The 26,284-nt window shown below is 43.0% G+C and overlaps 1 protein-coding gene across 1 annotated transcript in view; it reads left to right on the plus strand.

Annotated features, from left to right (window-relative positions):
• The window catches only part of prtga (protogenin homolog a (Gallus gallus)), a 129,720-nt gene that overhangs the window by 32,938 nt on the left and 70,498 nt on the right, over positions 1-26,284 (plus strand). The window contains exon 3 of the mRNA XM_085968964.1: positions 25,952-26,096. Within this exon, the coding sequence (XP_085825090.1) occupies positions 25,952-26,096 (145 nt within the window). The remainder of the gene's footprint in view (positions 1-25,951; positions 26,097-26,284) is intronic.

Consider the following 26,284-nt stretch of genomic DNA (forward strand, 5'->3'; position numbering starts at 1 on the left):
GAAGTCAAACACCTTGCCAGTTTGGTATTGACCAGTTTCACCCTCTACATTTCCTACCTCAACTCTAATTAAGCAGCAGTAAGATACTAAAATCTAAGACTTCACATTAGCAGGAGATTGCAGAGTTAAATTTTCTAACTGTGGAGAATTAAACTCTTTAATTCCTCTTCTGGCGCTAATGTGTATCTTCTGTGCGCCACTGCATCCACTGCAAATGTGAAGAAGGCAAGGCTACTATTCCCCGATTTCATTAATGCCGGTGGGCTTTGAGTTAAGCACCAGTCTTTCCAACACAACTTCCCTGGTTGAGTGATTTTTGAAGATTGCAGAATACAATCTTGCCGCCTTCCTGTTGCCTCCCTGTAGAAAAGGAGGAAAAGAGGAAAGGAAAAATAAAAAGACAAATGGAGAATTAAAGCTACGGGCAAAAATTTTTTGAAGGAAATCGGGGAAAAAATTAAATGGAGGCTAAGGTTATAAAAATGGAAGAGAAAAGTTAAAGAAAAGCAGAACAGTGGAAAATCAATTGTATATAAAAAAAAAAAGTGTGGCATTTTAAAGAGAGAAATAAAATAAGGACGTATGTTAATGAAAATGGGTAGAAAAATTTAGAAATAACAAAGCTCAGTAACCCCACGTGCTAATAGTTTTTTGTCCAAAAGTTTCAAATTCAGGGCATGAGGTGTAAGTATTTTGAGGGTTTGATTTTTCTCCCTTCCCCCCGCCCCCCCCCCCCCCCCCCCCTCAATTTAGGAATCCTCGTGTCATTATTCTGTTGACAGGAAGTAAGCTCCTGCATTCCTGAGTGCTCTTTAGTCCGGACAGTTACAAAATGTTTTCAGATGCAGAGGGCTTTTTTTTTTGTCATTTGAATTGAATTGCCACAGCTGAACAATCAGACTAGATAAAACAGAATTAGTGCAACTTTCATGCATGTGCAATTCGGAAGCTCCTTTAATCCCCTCTCTTGCTTGGGTTCTTTTTTCTCTCCCTTCCTTCTCCCATTTCACAATATCTATCCCATTAGCAGATAAACTTTGCCGGATGGCTTTAAGAAGCAAACACTGCTGAATACTTTACATTTTTCACTTAACCTGAGTTAGCACAGATACCGATCGGCTCAGCTGTTAGAACTCTGGGTAGAGGATATTTCTGATCTGGTGTGTAGATAGTTTCTCTGGACCTCCTGTCACTGTTGTATTGGCTTTTTTCAATCACTGTTTTAAGGCCCCTTAGCCTAGTGCTTGCTAATCCTGACTGGTGCCATTGGATCTTTTTGTGGGGGTGGGGGAACTCAAAGATATTGCTCTTGTTTGAGGATCAAGGATAAAGCTTCTAAAATAAAAACACTGTGGTCAGATGGGCTGAGCTGATGAACAATGCAAGAGGCACTAACTGATCTGTGGGCAGTTCTTTGTGACCCTGCCGTTCATGATAAAGGGTGTACATTTATTTGCTAATATCCACGGTAAAAGCCATTAATCTGCCATCTTGTTTTTCAAAAAGTGGTTAGATTGCCTGTAGCAACAAGCCTGTATTTGCAATCGTATGAGGGTTAGATTTGCTTGTTGCAGTTGAACAGATGCAGGCTACCCTCTGCCCTCTCCGTAAACTCCATGGTGTAACATTAGATGAGATTTAGTGATGGAGCATCCTTTCTTGTTATCCAAACAGTATGAGGCAATACAATTGACTGCCTCCAGCAAAGGCACTCTTTTTTAACACTGTTTTCTATTGAAGTAATTATTTGTGGAAGTGACGTCAGATAGTAAATCTACTCGTTGAATAGTTTGTCAGTGTAATGTATTCTGTCTTACATTTGCTGTCTGTCTTGAATGATTATTATGCAGAACTGAAAAATACAGACTGAACTAACAGCGAGAAAATCCACCTATAATAAAAAGAAATGTATATTCAAAACAGCGAGTGAAGAATTGTTCTGTGCATTAATGATAGCAATATTGTAGGTGGGTTATTTGTAAACATATTTATGATGCTTCACATAGTACATGGAAGAATTCACCCACACTTGTGCTTTTAAATTATTTGTATATAGTAGTTTGGTTTTATAACCATAAATTAATATTTGTACTTTTGGAAAAAAAAGTCCTCTGTAATTGTATTGAATGTCAAGGAAAATTCTACAGAGACTGTGTCGACCGCAAGTAAAATATAAGTATGGCTGTTCCAAATAAATAAACACAGAAAATGCTGGAAATACTCAGCAGGTCAGGCAGCATCTGTGGCAAGAGAAACAGAGTTAACGTTTCAGGTCGCTCACCCTTCGTCGGAGCATCGACCTGAAACGTTACCTCTGTTTCTCTTTCCAGAGATGCTGCCCGACCTGCTGCGTATTTCCAGCATTTTCCGTGTTTATTTCAGATTTCTAGCATCCGCAGTATTTTGCTTTTGTTCCAAGTTAATGTTTGATGCAAGTAATTATTTTACTTTCTAGGAGGAAATGCCAGTTCAGTGCCAACCCTGAACTAGACGGGCATTGGCTTGCCCACTTGTAACACCAAAACCCTTCTGGGAAGGTACACTTTTCTTTGTGTACGATGGAAGTTAATGAAAAGTACAAGAAGTTGATGGCAATTGTACACTGGATTTGAGCAGGCCTAACTGACCGGAAGCAGTGCAGAAAACAAAGCACGAAAGAGTGCGTGATGCTTTATGTTTGAATGTTTCTGCTTTGGAACAGTTGGTCGTCGTCTTATCGTGTCCACGGACAGTCTATACATAGCCCAGCCAGAACTGGACACATTTTTACGCCTTGTTGTTGGATTCGGCAAGATCTGCAACAGTGCAGGGTTCCTCTAACGATGGGCATTGCAGGAGATGTTGCATAGTCTGTGCCTCAGTTCCACATTCACAAATTGTCGGGCTGGTTGAATATCCCCATTTGCTTAGTGACACCTTTGAGCAACCTACACCGGTCCCAAGTCTGTTAAGGCACTTCCAGGTTGCCCAGTTGCAATTAGCTCCTGGGGGAAGGCTTTCATCAAGTAAAATTTCCATCGCTGGGGGTTGTTCAAGACTGGCGAGCCGGTCTTTCCACAAGGCGATGCGGGCTTCAGATGAGGTTGATTGTAATGGAACAACACTGTTCATGAAGCTCTTCCTTGACTTTAGGCGGCTGGGTGTAGGTGTATGACAATGCAGAGGGTGTCTCTCATCTGATGTTTGACGGAGTCGCTCTTGCTGGCTACCGTTCTTCTTATATCGGGGAGCGATACCCGCCAGGATATATAGGCTGTTGGTGTTTGTTGGTTTTAAGCAACCTGTGATAAATCGGAACAGTTGGTGAGAGTACTGTTTGGAAAGATGATCAAGTACTGTAGAGGTTTCATTTGTGAACATTTGCAATAATATGTCTAATAATTATAATCAATAAATCTGTAATACACAAGATATCAAAGATTTTTGAAACAGGCAAATGTATTTAAACAACAAGTCCTATACAGAGAGATCATTTGATAGTCATTCCAATAATGTAAACGATTCAGCATTAAACTTGCGTTAAGAGTCCACTAGGTGGTTGCTATAGACGGTTTCACTGTTTTGGATTGTAAAAAGCTTTTTAGGAATCACAGTAAGAAATTTAAAACTGCCTGGAAAGAAGGCATTTGCCAGTGGGCACTGAATGGTTTAAGAGTTGTACAGAAAAAATGTATTTGTTCAGCTTGAACAAATCAAGAGAACACAAGTCAAAAGTTTTAATTATTTTTTGTTATGTTAAAAAGAGGTAATTTATCAAAGCGAAACTTTAAAAAAAATAATGTATCACCGCAGTTGATGCTTCCGAGGGCAGGAAAGTTTAATTTAAGAAATTGGCAGTTTTTAATTCTGTAATCACAGTAAGCAGGTGAATTATTTTGTAAGCTACCCCTTTTGGGATTTACTTTCTTTTGTTAATGGTTTTCTAGAAACTGATGTCAGTTTGTGTAAAAGTAATAGAGCGAAACTGAATCCCCTTTTCTGCAGCTTCAAGTTTGTCCCCTCTTCTGGGCCTTGTGCAGGACGGTAACTGGGAGAGAATCCTGAAAAGAACTAAATAGTATAGTAATAGATTTTGACAGCTGTAGGAAGTAACGACTGTGTTTTAACTGTTTTGATTTGTAAACCACAAAGTGGATTACTGTGTTGATTGAAGGGTTATGTCTTGGAAATGAAATCCATTATAGAGGTTATTACCAGGGGTTTGGGTCAGTGAAATTTTTGGCAGCATTCCAAACTGTCACTTGAACAATTGTGGCTTTGCCAATAGGTTCAACCTTGCTTCATTTGGTTATTCAAACTTCTTATTTAAAAAACAGTACTCTACCCCTAGGGCCTGAATTACCACGGAGTCAAAGCAATGCTTTGCTGCAGTTGGAAATGAAATGATGCACTTCAGAGAGCAGTGATGGTTATTGATCAACTGAGATATGTACGCTCGACAAACGGTAGCAGTGGAGTTATCTTCTGAATCGACCTCTTGGTTAAAAGCAGCAGCGCTAGTGACTTTGCTCTGCTTAAGAGGTTGGTCATATCAATGCACAAATGTATGGAACTGTCTTAATATCCTCTGTGCGTGTATATGCCACTGCTTTGTGTTCTGTGATGTACCATGCGCCATCATAGTGTGTAGACTTTGCAGCACTTGATAAGTGTTTATATATAAAAAAAAATCTTTTGTGTCGTGGCTTCAGTTTTTGTTTTCATGCTGTGATCTCTGGTATTGGATGATGTGTTAAACCAGGGTGCAATTTGCATGTTCTGGTAGCCGTCAAAAGATTCCATGGCACTATTTGAAGAATTCACACAACACCAGGTTATAGCCCAACAGCTTTATTTGAAATCACAAGCTTTCGGAGCGCTGCTCCTTCGTCAGGAATTCTCCTTGGCCAACGTTCCTCCCTCAACCAATGCCGCCCAAAACAAAGGACATGAATTTGTCATTGTGGAATGTTGCTGATGCAGATTGGCTGCCACATTTCCTACATACAGACACTCCACTTCAAAAATAGGTCATTCTGTGAAGCATTTTCAGATGTTTTGGTTGGAGACGAAACACTATATAAATACACTTTTTCTTTTCTTTTTAACTCATTTGTTGGATTCCTCAGCAAAATATTTTCCCACGGGGGAAGGTATGTGAAAATTCTATAGTTTCATTTCCACCCTAATTTGGAAAAAAATTGCCACCTGCTTGGCTCAGTTGTATCTGAATGAAAAGCCATCCTAGAATTTGTGACTGATCTGGATAACATGCCTTTAACCTGTTAGTAATGCTTGTCCGTGTCTCTCATTAAATTAATTGAAAAACGCTGCTACATACAAAGGAGAATAATCGCTAAGAGTGGAATGAGAAAGTGTTCAGCGACAGAAGCTCCCCGGTCACAGTAATACATAGCGTTAATGTGACCATGAACAGCGACGGGTTAAATTTTCTTGGCGGCTCTCCTGATTATCTGCCACAGCTCCAGCTTTACGCCTGTTCTCCAGGGCTTCTGTGGATCTTGCGTCCAAGTTACGGTGCAGAAGTTCAACTCTACCCTCAACAGGCTGAATCAGTCAATTGTCTTCCCCACCTGATCAATTTTTGACTTGACTCTGGAGACTCACTGGAAAGACAGATGGCCCTGAAGATGACCTTACAACTAGTGACTGGGCTACAAATGTGTTTTTGAGGTGGGGGGAGAAATAATGCTTGCATTTTGCGAAGTTGCTCTTTAGTTTTGTTACATGGTACTTGGAGGAGTTTACATTGATTACTTTGAGGTTACTGTATAGTTAACATAGACACATAGAAGATAGGAGCAGGAGTAGGCCATTCGGCCCCTCGAGCCTGCTCCGCCATTCAATGCGATCGTGGCTGATCATCCAAATTCAGTACCCTGTCCCTGCTTTCTCCCCATACCCCTTGATCCCTTTAGCCTTAAGAAATCTATCCAATTCCTTCTTGAATATATTTAATGAATTGGCCTCTACTGCCTTCTGTGGTAGAGAATTCCACAGGTTCACCACTCTCTGGGTGAAGAAATTCCTCCTCATTTCTGTCCTAAATGGCTTACCCCTTATCCTTAGACTGTGACCCCTGGTTCTGGATTCCCTGACCATCGGGAACATCCTTCCTGCATCTAGTCTGTCCGGTCCTGTCAGAATTTTATAAGTTTCAATGAGATCCCCTTTCATTCGTCTAAACTCCAGTGAGTAGAAGCCCAATCGACCCAATCTCTCATACGTCATTCCTGCCATCCCAGGCATCAGCCTGGTGAATCTTCGCATGAACTCCTTCCATGGCAAGAACATCCTTCCTCAGATAAGGCGACCAAAAGTTAAGTGCACTCTGGGAACTACACAGAGTCCGGGGTGGGGGCGGTTGTGGATGGGGTAAATTGGTGAAGCCCACTGGGTTCAGCAGAGTCGGGGAGATTTCAGGGGGTCCTGTCTACAGAAGGAGGTTGGTTTTCCCTATGTGGGGCTTTTGCAGCCAAGTCAGATGGAAAAGAATCCATGACGGCTTCTGACCACATTTCAAGGTGACCCATTCTTACCTTGCTGCAGTGTAGTCTGGGTTTATGAGTGAGGAATGGTTGGATAGAGTAGGTTTAAAGGGAGGGCTTCAGGCAGAGTCCGTACATTATCTATATTCTATCAGATAAAATCAGCCTTCGGAGCTCTGATGTGTGCATGTTTTGTCAGTCTTTTATTCGAAGTTTTCTTCAAGTATTTTCTATTTTGATGCGGTTGGGAGAGGGGTTTAAAATTACTCTTATTTATTTTGAAACCAAGTTGAAAAATTGGAAATTAAAAAACAAGTACTTTTACTTGATGTTCCTGAGTTATACTACCACAAAAATAAGTTGTAGTAATACCTGAAGTTGATATTTTTAAGGAGGAAGGCGTGGATCCAGAGGTGTTAACCTGTATCGAGTGTTCTGGAAACATTGGGGCACTATCCCAAGATTTGAAGAGCCGTAATCCGTGCCGACAAGAATTGTGGTGGGAAGGGGAGGAAGTATGTGCACTTTAATTTTCTCTCCAATCCAGTGGTTCAGCTAATGAGGTTCCCCTTTCTACGATGCAGAGATGAAACATTTCTGCTGTAGTAAATACTTTGAATTTGCTGCCTGCTGGATCACCGAAGGTTTTCAATGGGTGAGCGAGAGAAAGGCGCAGCAGCTAGAGTTGCTTCCACCTCTGCCTGACCGTAGAATGCTCAGCGAGCCTGTTACGTGCAGCATTCCAAGAAAAGAATTGCCTCTTGATGTGGAAATAAATACTGGACATTATCAATCTGCAGAACGGTTCTTGTTAGGGCAAAGTGTGTCTGTGTGGAGGGGAGTGTCCTAAAGTGAGAAAAGCGAAATGAATGGAAATTGAAATGATTTGTACTCTTACTACCTCATGAGTTATTTATAAAATTTTACTAGCTTTCATCACTTACTGTGTAAGTTTAGTTGGCATGCCTATAAACCATTCCTTTAACACCCTTTCCAGCCTCCCTCTCGTCCTGGATGATTCTTATTTGTCTTGTCAGTAATGAACGAGGTAATGTTGTGTGACCCTCCTCATTGATGGTCTTAAAGTTCAGCGTATGCAGGCCAACTGGGAAGTGCTTTCATAAATAGCAACTTTCATCAGGAATTAAAGTGCTCTGCATGTCATGTGACCTACATTTGAGTTTGGCTGTGGTGTTTGTCTTGCTTGGATAGCTTTGGAGACACTTATTATATTCTTATCGACGTCCTGCTTAGAGCTCCTTTAGTTCTCTAAACATTTAACTGTGGGTAGCATCCATCATACAGTGTGCAATAAAACTGTCCTGATGGTAGGCTGATAACTCGGCTACAGTGCTGCACAATATGGGCATTTTAACATTTGAAAGGTGGCAGTTTACACGTTGTGCTTCAAATCCATTGGGTTTTAGAGATGTCTTCACTTTTGTAATGGAGACTGGACGCTACAATTTTGCTGTTCATTTTTACCGATCTCTGCTTTTTGCCAATCGTAGAGCCAGGAACTAAAGGCAGAGGAGTGGAAGTCAGCACTGTTAATAAACAGCATTTGTGTAATAGATCACTCTCAGTTTCGCAGTTTAACACTCTTTGTGGTGCAGGACACTTATGGCAATGAAAGAAAGACTTGCAATTATACAGCACCTTTCACGACCACTGGATATATCAAAGTACTTTTGGCTTTCAGTGAAGCACTTTGAGTGTAGTCACTGTTGCAATGTGGAATGGTGCTTGGAGGGCGAGCCAGCATGAATACTGCACTGTCAGAGAGCAGTATTGAATTGGATTGGACTGAGTTGTTTTCAATTTGCATCATCACAGCATTGTTGAGGACTCTGGGACATACTTACTTTCTAGACGTTTTTGTTTTTTTGTTCAGCAAAAGTGTTCTGTTCCATCTGTTACATTTGGCGATGCATGCTGGGCTCTGCTGTGTAATACAGAGACTCGGAGTGCAGACAGGCGGAACTGGCCATCTACATTTGATTTGCTGGAACAGGTAGCCTTATCGTGGGTCTATGTTGTTGTCGGTTCCGTGCAGATCCTGTTTATATATATTTACAACTGCAGCCGACAGCAGGAGGTCTGTACATCTGCAGCACTGTAACATGAAGGTGCCTTATTTAATTTGCCTAATCCAGATTGGGTGAATTAAAATGGCCGTGTGCCATGGTCTTTATTATATATCATGGATAAGCAAACTTGCTTTCGTCTTTATTAGTTTTAGTCATTAGCATGTGGTCATCAGAATTTGTGTATTTCTTTTAATTTGCTGATAAATATAAATGATAATGCATGTATAGTCTTGTTATGGCGCATTGACAAAAGGATTTGCGATGTAGAGGAGCAACTTTTTAAAGAGAGCCCTTCCCCAGGGCTTTTTCTCATTAGAGTGCACTGGCCTATTTATGGAATGGTTTAATGAGTTCTTGTGTGGATGAAGATGAGCGCTCTCTTTATTACAAAAGTTAAGCGGGATGGTTCCAGTGTGAAGAGTTTCATATTGAGTTAAATGTACTTGTAAAAATCATGATTTATAACATAAGCTCAAAGGGTTAAAACGTTGAATCAGTTTTGTCTGCAGAGCCTGTTGAGGAGCCACTCTGCTGCCATCTCTCTTTTAGACGCACTCCCTCTCCGATAACAGTGACCAAGGTCCAATGTCACATTACTTTACTCTAAATGTTCCTTACAAGTGTTAGTGAGGAAAACATTGAAAAGCTTTGAGAAGATGGTGTGAAAACAATATTAACAGTTTGATTATAACATTGCCATAAATATTTTTTTTAAAATTGAGGACAAATTTAGGATACTTGAATATAAGATTAATGATTTGACAAAGTTCTATGGAGGAAGTTTGTAAAGAAAATTGAAGATGTTTTCACACCCAACATTGTGGATAAATGCCCTGAGTTCATCTGTATCCATCAAGGTAAAAATTGTTTCCAGTATTAAAAAATCATAATTTACAGGGTCAATTTAGCCAGCCTGTATTGAAAGGACACATGGGAGTGTACACTGTTCAGAGCAGGAATACACAAGTAAATAAACTGTTTTATTCACCTAACAAGGGAAATTAGGGATAGCATAAGATCCAAGGAGAGGACATATAAATTGGCTAGAAAAAGCAATAATCCTGAGGATTGGGAGCAGTTTAGGAGTCAACAAAGGAGGACAAAGGGATTAATTAAGAAAGGGAAAATAGAATATGAGAGTAAGCTAGCAGGGAACATAAAAACTGACTCAAAGCTTTTATAGATATGTGAAGAGAAAAAGATTAGTGAAGTCAAGCGTAGGTCCCTTACAGTCAGAATCAGGGGAATTTATAATGGGAAACAAGGAAATGGCAGACCAACTAAATGCATACTTTGGTTCTGTCTTCACAAAGGAGGACACAAATAACCTCCCAGAGATGCCGGGGAACATAGGGTCTGATGAAAGCGAGGAACTGAAAGAAATCAGTATTTGTAGGAAAATGGTGTTAGGAAAATTGATGGGACTGAAGGCCGATAAATCCCCAGGGCCTGATGGTCTACATCCCAGGGTACTTAAGGAAGTGGCCCTCGAGATAGTAGATGCATTACTGATCATCTTCCAGAACTCGACAGACTCTGGAACGGTACCCATGGATTGGAGGGTAGCTAATTTTAACCCCACTATTCAAAAAAGGTGGTAGAGAAAAAGCGGGGAATTATAGACCAGTAAGCTTGACATCGGTAGTGGGGAAAATGCTAGAGTCTATTATAAAAGATGTAATAGCCGAGCACTTGGAAAGCAGTGACAGGATCGGACAAAGTCAACATGGATTTACAAAAGGTAAATCATGCTTGACTAATCTACTGGAATTTTTTGAGGATGTAACTGGTAAAATAGATAAGGGAGAACCAGTGGATGTGGTGTATTTGGACTTTCAGAAGTCTTTCGATAAGGTCCCACACAAGAGATTAGCGTGCAAAATTAAGGCACATGGGATTGGGGGCAAGGTATTGACTTGGATAGAGAACTGGTTGGCGGACAGAAAGCAAAGAGTTGGAATAAACGGGTCGTTTTCCGAGTGGCAGGCAGTGACTAGTGGGGTACCGCAAGGATCGGTCCTAGGACCCCAGCTGTTCACAATATATATTAATGATCTGGACGAGGGAATTGGACGTAATATCTCCAAATTTGCAGACGACACAAAGCTGGGCGGGAGGGTAATCTGCGAGGAGGATGTCGGGAAACTCCAGTACGATTTGGACAGGTTGGGTGATTGGGCAGAAACATGGCAAATGCACTATAATGTGGATAAATGTGAGGTTATCCACTTTGGTGGCAAAAACAGGAAGGCAGATTATTATTTGAATGGCAATAGATTGGGAGAAGGGGAAGTGCAAAGAGACCTGGGTGTCCTTGTGCACCAGTCGCTGAAGGTAAGCATGCAGGTGCAGCAGGCGGTTAAGAAGGCAAATGGTATGTTGGCCTTCGTAGCAAGAGGGTTCGAGTACAGGAACAAGGATGTCTTGCTACAGTTGTACAGGGCCTTGGTGAGACCGCACCTTGAGTATTGTGTGCAGTTTTGGTCACCTTACCTGAGGAAGGACGTTCTTGCCATGGAGGGAGTGCAGTGAAGATTCACCAGGCTGATACCTGGGATGGCAGGAATGACGTATGAGGAGAGATTGTGTCGATTGGGCTTATACTCACTGGAGTTTAGAAGATTGAGAGGGGATCTCATCGAAACCTATAAAATTCTGTCAGGTCTGGACAGACTAGATGCAGGAAGGATGTTTCTGATGGCCGGGAAGTCCAGAACCAGGGGTCATAGTCTAAGGATAAGGGGTAAGCCATTTAGGACTGAAATGAGGAGGAATTTCTTCACCCAGAGAGTGGTGAACCTGTGGAATTCTCTGCCACAGAGGGCGGTGGAGGCCGATTCATTAAATATATTCAAGAAAGAGTTGGATATATTTCTTGAGGCTAAAGGGATCAAGGGATATGGGGAAAAGGCAGGGACAGGGTACTGAATTGGGATGATCAGCCATGATCACATTGAATGGCGGAGCAGGCTCGAAGGGCCGAATGGCCTACTCCTGCTCCTATCTTCTATGTTTCTATAACTACTTTATCTATAAGCTCCTTCATATCTTGTGATGGTAATTGTGTAGTAATCTTCCTCTTTGCCAACCAGCTGTGCTTTTCAGATTGTTTAATACAACCATTCTGTTTCGACTGTCCTTTAATCAGCTTCATTGTATTGCTTTTAGTTCTGTCTATCTTATTCTAAAGTGATTATCTGGATCTGTGAAGTAGCTGTACACTGAGAGAACATCCCCAGCTGGACAGTACTTTGTTTCTTGCGGAGTCATTTGGAATTTCTCGCTCATACATATATATATATATATATATATATATATATATGTTCCTGTTAGCCAAAGAACAAATGTTTACCAACACAATCTAATCATGCAGTGATACCTAAACTGAAGCCAGTTAAACATATTTTTGACATCAAGGGAAAGTCGACTTTGCGTGGAATTTGGAGTGAAAGCTTCAACCCTGTGACTTCCGATCGTCTGGCACTGCAAAGCCGGCGTAGCTCAATAAATACCTAGTGCGATATTCCCGGTGCTGTAAGCTGGTAATTGAAAGCCCACCCACATATTGGGTAAATTAATTTATTCCATGACTTGTGGCGGCGCTCCATATAAGCAAGGATGCCTTGAATTAAACTTGATCTCGCTGGAACTGAAAGTATAAATTGGTTGCAAGACTCCTTGGCTGCCATTGGCGAGTTTGGCCAGTTCCAGGCTTCACTGCCCAGTAGAGCAGTGTGCGGTCCCGCTGAGCTCCAAGGGGGTGAGGGTGGCTGGAACGCAACGGACTAAACAGTTCGTTCTTGTCCCAAGAAAAGTAACTTTAGTTATCCAAATGTGGAGCAACATTGGCGTAGAATTCTACACCCAAATGATCTTATCCTTGCTGTGGGGACCCTGTGCATTTTCTTTGTTGGTGGGGGGGGGGGGGGGGGGGCGGCGCGTGGAGTTGGGGAAAGAGTAGGAGTCACTTTAAAATGCCCTTTCCCAACAAATGTGTTCTGAGGTTATTTGGGTCGAGCTCTAATGGTATCCGCTGGAAGGGAGATCTTTTGATCGGGGTTTATTTGTGTTTGATTATAATTCTGCTAACCTCGCAAAACACACACACAGACCACCCAGATGTTTGAAGTTTAGGGTGCTTTAATATTGAGTTCTTCCTCCCACAGGCTTATCCTGCAGAGGGAACAGTTTAGTAAGTGTTTGGAATAGGAAGTTTTATCCCACGGGATGTGCTTTCACTGGTGCAGCCCAAATGCATTAACACACCTGAAGGGGAAAGTGATTTGGTTGCACCCAAAATCTCCAGTTTTTAGTGCTACAACAATGCAGATTTGGACAATCTGTTGGTAAATTGATCTCTTTTATATAAAAAAAAATGTTTTAAATTGAGGGTTGCTGTATATAACTGATTCAATTAGCTAAGGGTTACACAAATGATTGACTTGGGTCAAAAACTTGACCTGCGCCATTTTTCCCTGGATGTTGAAAGTTTTCAATCGGTATGATATGTACAAGTTATTGATATGCTAAGAGTCACCCCATCTGCTCACTTGCACATTTTATGAACTTTACATTGTCTTGAGCGCTAGGAAATATAATGAATTGTTGTGAAAAGTAAGTTTTGATCACTGGACTGAGCCCTGCATTGAAAGCTCAAAGGATGCAATGTTCAAAATAGTTGTAAATCTTCGACTGGGTGTCTCATTTACCCTTTCTACCCCTAGTAGACCCAGATTGGATAATTGGTCAATGCAGCACAAACAAAGAGATATTATCAACAACAACTTGTATTTATATAGCTCCTTTAATGTAGTAAAATGCCCCAAAGCATTCCTCAGGAGCTACGATATTCTACAAGTGCCATTCATCAGGCACTGTATTCCCTGTGTTTAGTTTAGTTTCAGTTTCATTTCCTTACCTGTATTGTATTGTGTGTAGGGCTCCGCCCATACCTGGCCCCTACTTAAGCAAGCCCCAGCGTGTCTCACAGCAGTACAGCAGATCTCTGGATGAGAGACACTTCTCCAATGTGTATTACTTTGAGTTAATAAAAGCCTTGCTTTGCTCCATTAACGTCGAGTCTCGGATTCATTGAGGCGCATCAAAGTGTATCTTAAAATTTGAGAAACTTGGTATCGAAGAAGTGACACATTGGTATAACCAACTACAAAGTATCATTATCTGATCAAAACCAACAAGTAAAACGTTGGAACTGAAGTGGTTGTGTTGCAATTTTAAGCTTGAAGAGGAAACTAGCTGTTCTCGCTATGAATTAAAAAGCTGAATATTGCTCCATAACTTTGGTAAGACACTTAAGGGCCGATTTTGTCAATGGGGGCGCGTTGGAGGCGGGACTGCTGCTTGTCGTGTTTCAGTCCCGCCTCCATCGATTTGTGGCCAACCCACGCTCTTTTCCCTTGATTGACCTTGTTAAGCCCGCCCAGCGGGCTCAGCAGGCCAATTAAGGGAAAGCCGGTTGCAGTGAACGTTAACGTATGACGTTTCATCTTTGACAGATGAATTGTCATTGTTTGACAGCTCTGTGAAGCTGTCAAACACTGACATTCTCTGTAGTTTGATGAGGTCTTGAATTCAAGACTCATCAAACTTCTTTCTTTTACAGAAATGAGATGGTGGTTGCATCTGAGAATGCAACGGCCATCTGTCATCTGCAACACGGAGGTCCGAGGCTCTCCGCATAGAAACCGACTGAAGCCTGCAGGAAGAAACAAAGGTAAGTACACTTTAACTAACACTTTGCACTTACCTCAGATACTCACCTCTCTGCTCTTGCACCCATCACTTACCTTCACACCACACTTTTTCACCCCTCCCGACCCCCGCAGACCCCCTACTCGCCTCGCTGACCTGGTGGGTTTTGGAGCCTTTGGGAAGCCCACACTTGTGAGCGCAAAAAGGGGATAATCCTATTTTCTGACTGTTAACTTCCTGTTAACGGGCACTTAATAGGCTTTAATCCCTTCCCGCCTCCAAGGAGATGGGACCTGGCGCGGGGCGGCTACCCGCCTCCTGGGAAGATGGCATGGAGGCCCGTTGGGGGCGGGTTGGGCACCCGCCTCCATGCCATCAGGGCTGGCAAAATAGCCCCCTTAGTTTCCAAGTTTATATAGCCAGACTTGAATGCACTTATCTCTTTAATCATTGGCGTGTAATGTTAGCCACACTTTTGGTGGAGCAACAATCGCAATTGTAGAATATTGGCGTAGGGAGGGATTTTCACTTGGCTAGTGGGAAGCATAGAACTAATTTTTCATGGTTTCGCCTTTACTAAATGAAGAAAGTTTTGTGAAAATAAACAAAAAAATAAATTTGCTGTATCCAGAGAGCAATATCTGCAATGTGCCATTGTTATTGAAAGAGGACACAAATTTAAGGTAATTGGAAAAATAACCAGAGGCGACATGAGGAAAATATTTTTACGCTGTGAGTTGTGATCTGGAACACACTGCCTGAGTGGGTAGAGGAAGCAGATTCAATAATAACTTTCAAAAGGAATTGGATAAATACTTGCAGGGCTATGGGGAAAGAGCAGGAGAGTGGGACTAATTGGAGAGCTCTTTCAAAGAGCTGGCACAGGCGCAATGGGCCAAATAGCCTCCTTCTGTACTCTATCATTCTATGAAAGATGTTGTGTCTAGAACCCATAAATGACACAGTTTATCTGTGATCTTGGGTTATTTTATTGATCACTGAATTCCAAATAAGTTTGAGACCGGTTTTTAAACAGGCTAATTTTTGAGTCAATCTAAGATGGCACATCTCTTAACCCATTCCAGCAGGAAGCTGGTCATTTCCCCCCCCCCCCCCCCACCCCCTCCCCAGGCCCGTCACACCCTCACACTGAAGTTCCAAGAGACGGTATTCCAGCTTCTCTCACCATCACCATCTGTTTCAGAACTCTGTGGGCTTTTCTTCAAAAGGGTCTGATTGTCTGACAAAGCCAGATGTGGAGATGAATCCCTAGCTTCTTCACACCATGCCTGGTCCTTTTTAAAAATTCTGCGGGGGGCAATATTTTTCAGAAAGATGTTAACAGGCTCCAGTTCTTTTCCTTGGTATTTAACAAGTGATTCTCCCCCTCTCCACCCCCCTCCCCTTCATTTTTCATTAAGCCAGCAGATGGCCATTGGGTGGAATGGCTACGCGAGAGTGTGCAGAAGCTAAACTGTCCGCTACCAGCAATGTATTTCTAATTGGGTTTTTAGCTTGGACAGTTTCTTTTGCTATCTCTGGATGCCCTATTTAATAGACTATTTAATTCATTTGTTCTCCAGCATTTGCTCCTCTGCAGTGAGGACTATTCAAGCTATAGTACTAGGGGATTCTATTGTAAGGGGAATAGATGGGTGTTTCTGTGGCCGCAAACGAGACTCCAGGATGGTGTGTTGCCTCCCTGGTGCAAGGGTCAAGGATGTCTCAGAGCGGCTGCAAAACATCTTGGAAGGGGAGGGTGAACAGCCAGTTGTCGTGGTGCATATAGGTACCAACGATATAGGTAAAAAACGGGATGAGGTCCTAAAAGCTGAATATAGGGAGTTAGGAGGTAAATTTAAAAAATAGGACCGCCAAGGTAGTAATCTCAGGATTGCTACCAGTGCCACGTGCTAGTCAGAGTAGAAATAGAAGGATATTTCAGATGAATACGTGGCTAGAGGAATGGTGTGAGGGGGAGGGATTCAAATTCCTGGGACATTGGAACTGGTTCTGGGGGAGGTGGGACCAGTTCAAACCGGACGGTTTGCACCTGGGCAGGGCCGGGACCGATGTCCTAGGGGGAGTGTTTGCTAGTGCTCTGGGGGAGGGTTTAAACTAAAATGGCAGGGGGTTGGGAACCTGAGCAGAGGGATAAAGGAAAGGGAAACAAGGATAAAAGAAAAAGATAGGAAGGAGAAAAACAAAAGTGGCAATCAGAGAAATCAGCAGTTTAAATCAAACATGGCCACAGTAAATAATAATTCTAATAGGTCTAAGAGCGTTAAAAAAACAAGCCTGAAGGCTTTGTGTCTTAATGCGAAGAGCATTCGTAATAAGGTGGATGAATTAGCTGCGCAAATAGAGGTAAACAATTATGATTTGATTGGGATTACGGAAACATGGCTCCAGGATGGCCAAGGCTGGGAACTCAACATCCAGGGGTATTCAATATTCAGGAAAGATAGGCAAAAAGGAAAGGGAGGTGGGGTACCATTGCTGGTTAAAGAAGGGATTAACACAATTGTAAGGAAGGATATTAGCTCTGATGATGTGGAATCTGTATGGGTAGAACTGAGAAATACCAAGGGGCAGAAAACGTTAGTGGGAGTGGTATATAGACCTCCAAACAGTAATGCGGAGGTTGGGGATGGCATTAAAAGGGAAATTAGAGAAGCGTGCAATAAGGGCACAGCAGTCATCATGGGTGACTTTAATCTACATATAAATTGGGCTAACCAAATTAGTAACAATATTGTGGAGGAGGAATTCCTGGAGTGTTTACGGGATGGTTTCCTGGACCAATATGTCGAGGAACCAACCAGAGATCAGGCCATCTTAGACTGGGTATTATGTAACGAGAAAGGATTACTTAACAATCTTGTACGAGGCCCCTTGGGTCGGAGCGATCATAATATGATAGAATTCTTCATTAAGATGGAGAATGAAGTTGTTGACTCAGAGACTAGGATCCTGAATTTAAATAAAGGAAACTACGATGGTCTGAGGTGCGCGTTGGGTAGGATTGATTGGGGAATGTCCCTCAAAGGGTTGACGGTGGATAGGCAATGGCAAACATTCAAAGACCGCATGGATGAACTACAGAATTTGTTCATCCCAGTTTGGCATAAAAATAAAACAAAAAAGGTGACTCAACCGTGGCTACCAAGGGAAATTAGGGATAACATAAGATCCAAGGAGAGAACATATAAATTGGCCAGAAAAAGCAGTAAACCTGAGGATTGGGAGCAGTTTAGGATCCAACAAAGGAGGACAAATGGATTAATTAAGAAGAGGAAAACAGAATATGAGAGTAAGCTTGCAGGGAACATAAAACTGGCTGTAAAAGCTTTTATAGATATGTGAAGAGAAAAAGATTGGTGAAGTCAAGCGTAGGTCCCTTGCAGTCAGAATCAGGGGAATTTATAATGGGGAACAAAGAAATGGTAGACCAATTAAATATATATTTTGGTTCTGTCTTCACAAAGGAGGACACAAATAACCTCCCAGAGCTGTCGGGGAACATAGGGTCTGATGAAAGGGAGGAACTGAAGGAAATCAGTATTTGTAGGGAAATGGTGTTAAGGAAATTGATGGGATTGAAGGCCGATAAATCCCCAGGGCTTGATAATCTACATCCTAGGGTACTTAAGGAAGTGGCCCTAGAAATAGTAGATGCATTGCTGATCATCTTCCAACATTCGATGGAATCTGGAACAGTACCCATGGATTGGAGGGTAGCTAATGTTACCCCACTATTCAAAAAAGGTGGTAGAGAGAAAATGGGGAATTACAGACCGGTAAGCCTGACATCGGTAGTGGGGAAAATGCTAGAGTCCATTATCAAAGATGTAATAGCAGAGCACTTGGAAAACAGTGACAGGATCGGACAAAGTCAACATGGATTTACAAAGGGTAAATCGTGCTTGACTAATCTACTGGAATTTTTTGAGGATGTAACTGGTAAAATAGATAAGGGAGAACCAGTGGATGTGGTGTATTTGGACTTTCAGAAGGCTTTTGATAAGGTCCCGCATAAGAAATTAGCGTGTAAAGTTAAGGCACATGGGATTAAGGGCAAGGTACTGACTTGGATAGAGAACTGGTTGGCAGACAGAAAGCAAAGAGTTGGAATAAACGGGTCTTTTTCCGAGTGGCAGGCAGTGACTAGTGGGGTACCGCAGGGATCGGTCCTTGGACCCCAGCTATTCACAATATATATTAATGATCTAGACAAGGGAACTAGATGTAATATGTCCAAATTTGCAGACGACACAAAGCTGGGTGGGCGTGTGTGCTGTGAGGAGGATGCCGAGAAACTCCAGGATGATTTGGACAGGTTGGGTGATTGGGCAGAAGCATGGCAGATGCAATATAACGTGGATAAATGAGGTTATCCACTTTGGTAGCAAAAACAGGAAGGCAGATTATTATCTGAATGGCAATAGATTGGGAGAAGGGGAAGTGCAACGAGACCTGGGTGTCCTTGTGCACCAGCCGCTGAAGGTAAGCATGCAGGTGCAGCAGGCGGTTAAGAAGGCAAATGGTATGTTGGCCTTCATAGCGAGAGGGTTTGAGTACAGGAACAAGGATGTCTTGCTGCAGTTGTACAGGGCCTTGGTGAGACCACACCTTGAGTATTGTGTGCAGTTTTGGTTGCCTTACCTGAGGAAGGATGTTCTTGCCATGGAGGGAGTGCAGTGAAGATTCACCAGACTGATACCTGGGATGGCAGGAATGACTTATGAGGAGAGATTGGATCGATTGGGCTTGTACTCGCTGGAGTTTAGATGAATGAGAGGGGATCTCATCGAAACTTATAAAATTCTAACAGGACTAGACAGACTAGATGCTGGAAGGATGTTCCTGATGGTCGGGGAGTCCAGAACCAGGGGTCACAGTCTAAGGATAAGGGGTAAGCCATTTAGGACAGAAATGAGGAGGAATTTCTTCACCCAGAGAGTGGTGAACCTGTGGAATTCTCTACCACAGAAGGCAGTAGAGGCCAATTCATTAAATATATTCAAGAAGGAGTTGGATATATTTCTCAAGGCTAAAGGGATCAAGGGATATGGAGAGAAAGCAGGGACAGGGTACTGAATTTGGATGATCAGCCAGGATCGCATTGAATGGCGGAGCAGGCTCGAGGGGCCGAATGGCCTACTCCTGCTCCTATCTTCTATGTTTCTATTAGGAATTCATTAATTCATTTCCCCCCATACACTTGAGTTTGACCACTTCTGTACCATTGTGACAGACTCTTCCATCTTAGAGATTGCTTAGTTCTCAATTTATTTGAGCTGTGTCCTCAAAAAGGCCTACTTGCATGGTACAGATCAGCAAAGTCTACACCGTGTGTTCATGGACAAATGCTTAGTATTGTGTGGCATCCATTGGCTTTTCTCGAGTTTACCTCCGGCTATCTAATAAAAGTCAGGAGGCACACTGTGCGGTGCCGAGTCACACAAGTTGGGCAGATCCCGGTCTGACATGAGTTGCTGGTTTTACTACAATCGGCCTCCCAGGTCCCTGGGCTAAGCAGGGGGAAAGAAATCAGCCAGAGGTTCCACTCCTGATTGCTGTCTAGTGTCTCCTGCAGCAAGCGTGCAATGGACATTTGGTTTAGGACAGGGTTGGCTTGGCCATGTTGCTCTCCACAGATGTATAGTTGATGGGCTATCACTACCTAGGTGCACACTTACTTCCGACCTACTTGAGGTACTTTTTTGAGGTCTGCCAGCGTCTGTGAAGCCACTTTCAGGAGAACAAGAGAAAATTGGAGGGGAAACCAACAAAATTGGGGAAGAAGTGAAGGTAGAATAAGCTTGGTAGCAAGCGAGCCTGCTCTCTGATCTGCTTTCTTTCAGGGAAGCACAGCAAGATATTTTCCTTCCTGGAGGTGGGGGAACCTTCTTTCCCAAATATAGGCAAGAGCATTCTGCACAGACTGAGCTGGTGTTTATGTATGAGAGAGGTTGCAGAAAGTAGTATTCACATCTTCACTGCAGCTGCTGCCCAGCAATGTAAGGGACTGTGTCCAGGGTAAGGAAATGCTGACCCTGCTTTCTGTAGCACTTCTCAAATGTTCCAGTACCTTCAGAAGAGCGGCCTCCAGCTGAGCTCCTCGCAAGTGCATAAAGCAACGTTTTGTCTCCCTGCTTTCGGTTAGTGGATTTTGAAGACCCCTTTTCTTGTCCCAGCCTGAGAATAGAACCTCCATAAGCCCATGGACCTGCTATCTGAGTAAATATCCTGTGAATTAAACTACTTTACCCAACGAATGGTTCTGGTGTCTGCTGAGGGGCAGGTGTCTGAATTAGATACTTTAAATACTTTCAAGTCTTGAGCCTCACACACAACCTTACCAATCTTCAAGAAAGGTGACAAGTCCGATTGCGGTAATTACAGAGGAGTTTCCTTGCTGTCTGCCACAGGGAAAGTCATCGCAAGAATCCTCCTCAGTTGCCTTCTCCCAGTGGCCGAAGAGCTCCTCCCAGAGTCACAGTGTGGATTCCGCCCACTTAGGGGGCACAATGGACATGATCTTCACCGCACGTCAATTACAAGAGAAATGCAGGGAATAGCACCAACCGCTGTACATGGCCTTCTTTGACCTCAAAGGCCTTCGACACTGTCAACCATGAGGGATTATGGAGTGTCCTCCTCAAATTCGGCTGCCATTAAGTTTGTCACCATCCTCCGCCTGCTTCACGACGACATGCAAGCCGTGATCCTGACCAATGGTTCCATCACAGACCCAATTCACGTACGGACCGGGGTCAAGCAAGGCTGTGTCATCACACCAACGCTCTTCTCGATCTTCCTTGCTGCAATGCTCCATCTCACCCTCAGTAAGCTCCCCGCTGGAGTGGAGCTAATTTACAGAACAAATGGGAAACTGTTCAACCTCTGTCGCCTCCAGTCCAGATCCAAGGTCATGCCATCCTCTGTCGTTGAATTACAGTATGCAGACGATGCTTGCGTCTGCGCTCATTTGGAGGTCGAACTCCAAGCCATCGTCGACGCCTTCACCGAAGCGCACGAGAGCATGGGCCTTACACTAAACATCCGTAAGACAAAGGTCCTCTACTAACCTGCCCCCGCCACACAGTACTGTCCCCTGATTGTCCAAGGCCTTGTCGTGGATTTTGATAATGTGGACCACTTTCCATACCTTGGGAGCCTACTGTCAACAAGGGCAGACGTCGATGACCAAGTCCAACTTCAGTGTGCCAGTGCAGCCTTTGGTCACCTGAGGAAGAGAGTGTTTGAAGACCAGAACCTCAAACCCGGCACTAAGCTCATGGTCTACAGAGCAGCAGTGATACCCGCTGTGTATGCCTCAGAGGCATGGACCGTGTACAGTAGGAACCTCCAAGCACTGGAGAGGTATCACCAACGCTGTCTCCGCAAGATCCTGCAAATCCATTGGCAGGATAGATGCACCAACGTCGGTGTTCTTGCTCAGGCCAACATCCCCAGCATCGAAGCTTTAACCACGCTCGATCAGTTCCGATGGACGGGTCACATTGTCCGCATGCCCGATACGAGACTCCCAAAACAAGCGCTCTACTCGGAGCTCCGGCACGGCAAGAGAGCCCCAGGTGGGAAGAGGAAACACTTCAAGGACACCCTCAAAGCCTCCTTGGAAAAAGTGTAACATCCCCACTGACACCTGGGAATCCCTGGCCCAAGACTGCACAAAGTGGAGGAGAAGCATCCGGGAAGGCGCCAAACACCTCGAGTCTCTTTGCCGGGAGCAAGCGCAAGGAGTGCACGTCAACCCAAGCACCCCACATGCCCGCCCCTTCAACCACCGTATGCCCCACCTGTGACAGAGACTGCAGGTCCCGCATTGGACTCATCAGTCACCTGCGAACTCATTTTTAATGTGGAAGCAAGTCATCCTCGGTTCCGAGGGACTGCCAAAGAAAGAAAGAAAGATTGGTATCTGTGAAAGTGGCTGTGATCTGTCTCAAACCCACTTGGCTGCCATCTCACTGTCAGACTTGGCTCGGTATTAGCACACACTCCTCTGATTCAGAAGGTCGTGGGTTCAAGTCCCACTCTAGAGACTTGAGCACAAAATCTAGGCTGACACTCCAGCGCAGTATTGAGCGGGGTGCTGTCATAATCAATCCAAAATTATGCATATACACTTTTTTACATATAGTAAGATTCTGTCAGATAAATATTGAAATTTACAGGTCAAAGTGTTCCTGATGAGTGAGATTTCTCTTGTATTTCTGTCTGACTTGGACTGCTTCTACTATGTATGCTATTGGAGGAAAAGCAACTTATTTTCTCCCATTTCATAGATTACACAGTTTTGCTAAAGTGGTGTTTTTTCATTGAAGGCAAGGAAACGTTCTGCATGTATTGTACACACGTTATAAATTGCTGTTACACTTTATACACAGTATCTTGGGCAAATTAGGAGCATAACATTTTTCTTGTGTGCAGAATAACTTCTTCAGCTTGACCTGCTCAAATTACCCACTGTATTTCTCATCTGTTAATGTGCAAATTCAGAGTGTTTGTTGTGAAAGTAGAGGGAAGTATCTCATTTCTCATTGAAATCCTTGTATTGATTTCTATGCTGTACATTTCATCCAACATCTGCTCTTCTGGGGCATGTGTGTAAACCCTGTAGTGTGCAGAGCGATCCAAACCCCAGCACCTTTCGCAGTGGTGGTGTAAAATGCTGCTACATATGGACGACCTTAACTGATTGTAAATGGGATTAGTATTGGCTAGTTCTTGGCTTTCATCTCACAGGAAGCTAATTGTGTTATAGTAAGAGAATCTGACAAGGCACTTTTGTTAGTTAAGCAAGAGTGCATCAGTGGCATTGTGCTAAGACAAAAGCAGATTGCATTTTACATTCACAGTAAAATCAGGCGCATTAGCAACTCACAAGAAAGCGTGAAAAGCCATTAGGTTCTCAACATAAATTCTTGGCGAAACACTAAATTGAACGTGACTTAAATGCATAAAAAATATAGATTGAAGGAGATTTGGTTTTCAACTTTGATTCTGATTTGCTTAAGTTACCCTTGAAATTGGGTGGTATGTTCCTGACATGAAAGAGATTTATTTTGCACTTCAGACATTGGGAATGATTCACTAATCCCTCTTTTAGACTTAATTGTCATTTTGTTGGATTCACCAAGAACCAAGACTGTTAAGTGGTACATTGAATTAACTGGAAGTTTTTAAGTCATGAAGTTTTTTTTGGCCAATTCCCCCCCCCTTCTCTCTTAGGCAGTCCCTCGGAACTGAAGATGACTTGCTTCCACATTAAAAATGAGCTCACAGGTGGCTGATTAGTCCAATGCGAGACCTACAGTCTCTGTCACAGGTGGGACAGACGGTGGTTGAAGGGGCAGGTGGGCGGGGTGCTTGGGTTGACGTGCGCTGCTTGCACTTGGCTTCTGCTTGCTCCCGGCAAAGAGACTCGAGGTGTTTGGCGCCGTCCCGGATGCTTCTCCTCCACTTTGTGCGGTCTTGGGCCAGGGATTCCCAGGTGTCGGTGGGGATGTTGCACTTTTTCAAGGAGGCTTTGAGGGTGTCCTTGAAGCATTTCCTCTGCCCACCTGGGGTTCTCTTGCCGTGTCGGAGCTCCGAGTAGAGCGCTTGTTTTGGGAGTCTCGTATCGGGCATGCGGACAATGTGACCCGTCTTCATGTGCTGATGGCATGAACTCCATGTTTGGGGTACAATTTCACGGATGCCAGTCACCCTCAAGTACCTTGCCCAAGTGACCATTGCACAGTTGTGTGTGTTTTCACAGTGATTGTCAGTAAGCTGTTCCACCACTGAGGCATCACAGCTGCTCCTGCTTCTATCTTTATTGTTTAGACATGCGCTTCCAGCAGGGACACTGCACGGCGATCGGGAACGGGAAATCCTGACTTGACGAGTGCTGGGGCCAATTGTAGTGCCCCTAATACCTCCCCTCAGTAACTCAACACAAGCTGAGGACCTGCTGGTCTGTACAGGGTGACTACTCACTGGATGAGCTCCTTGAGCGGCTGAGGAAGTTGCCTCACAAACTGCTGTAATTATATTTTTGTTGAAGTTGAATTTTACACAGTGCAGATGGTGTTCTGGAAATGCTGAGTGTGAGGTGGGATCGGCCTTTTCATTTCCATTGGTATATTGTGTGCATCTTTCACTAAGAAGCATGATTGATCTCTGACATTTATTGGACCCCCTATGGGCTGGTTGATTATTAATTGATTGCAATCTGTATTTTTACCCATTGATTAGGTTTTAAGTTTCTTTAATCTTTAAAGGTTTCTATTGATCTACAAACATGTCTTTGTTTAAGACACGAGAACTTAGATTTAATTCCTTTTTACATATTGATGAGTTACAAATTTCCAGAGGGGTGAAATATTTATGAACAGTAATGTTTTTCTGATTGTTAGCGATGCTTGTGTAGGTTGCATGGTGAGGCGCAGAATGATCACTTATCCTGAACGAAGTGTTGTCATCTGCAACTGTGCAGTCCTGAAAGAGTTTGGAGTTTCTTTCAGATCCTGGAGTGTGAGAAATGACTCCTCACCAGGTTGCTTTCAATTACTGCCGGCAAAAACATCTGTGAGATGGTAACCACTTGTATTGGGAAAAGTCAGTTTCACATTGATACAGTCCATCATGTTAACTAAATGAGCGAGTTGCTGCAGAATTGATTAGGAATTCACGGAAAACAGTAGTAAGGATTTTCAGTTGCATAATTTCTTACATGCATTAAATTATAGTGGAAGATTGCTTTGCTAAACTGTATCTGGTCTACAAAATGACTGTGTGTATGTGTGTGTGTATATGTATGTATGTACTATAATGTTGGTTTTCTTGCTCGAAAGTAACTTCAGGATCCTGTTAAAGGAAGTTCACAGGCTGGAAGTTTAGTCTGATAGAAAGCACTTGCTTGTATTACAAGCTGAGCAAAAATTGTTTTTTAAGAAATTTAAGCTGATATTTTGATAATGGGAGTGAACTCAGTTAGTACATACAGGTCGTGGTTTGGGAATTTCAACTTATTTAACGAGTATTAATTGAAGTGGAAATGAGAGAATGCTTCCAGTTACTGTTTAATATTTTATTTTAATGCGACAGAGTCCTTAGGCTCCACAGATTTTACTAAATATTTCAGGAAAGAATCTCCCTGTCCGCGAAACTGAAGTATTCCATAGATCCGCATTATTTTTTGTTCTTTCCTGTTGAGAATCATTCACTAAAATCCCTTTTGTGATTGCCAATGTGTATAAGCTGTTTCGTAGATGGTTGGACCTGATGACCAACTATATACCGAGCTTAAAGGTTGTAGGGGAGACGACATACTCAAAACAATTTCTTCTACTTGAAAAGTAATTTGTGGAATCTGTCTCGATGCGTAACTAAGGAAAAGTTGCATGAATGTTGTAAGTTTGAATCATTCCGAAGGTTAACCTTTAGGTTGTCATTGCATTGTGATTTATTGCTGTTTGCGCTCTGTTAGTACTGTTGAATAATCACCTTTTTAACTTGTAGGAAGTGTTTTCAGTTTCTTCCTATGAATTGGAGTTTTCCTTCACCGGCGGGGTTTACTTTCTGGTTGTGTCCAAGCTGCTAGTCTGAGTGGCTAACCATAGCAATGTCCCTTTTCATTCTCAGGTATGTCTCCATTTGAAGTTCAGCCAGCCCATACAGTGGTCAATGAAGGCGAACTAGCCCGGTTTATCTGCAAGATACATGCAAACCCTCCACCGATCATAACCTGGGAATTCAACCGAACAGCACTGCCGCTAGCTACTGACAGGTATTCTATTGAGAGGGCAAGCTTTACACCAACATGCACAGAGTAGTTTGAATATAATCGTCTTAATTATGCAGATATTTCTTTTCGTTTCTTTGCATTAAATTGTTACCAGTCTTACTGCAATGCAATGATTTGTTACTGTAGTGCACTGACTTATTACTGTTGTCACTTCAGTGTGTACTACATTT

This window comes from Somniosus microcephalus, chromosome 27 (genome assembly GCF_052327205.1).
Source record: "Somniosus microcephalus isolate GS21.2 chromosome 27, FLI_Smic_1.0, whole genome shotgun sequence".
NCBI classification, from domain to species: domain Eukaryota; kingdom Metazoa; phylum Chordata; class Chondrichthyes; order Squaliformes; family Somniosidae; genus Somniosus; species Somniosus microcephalus.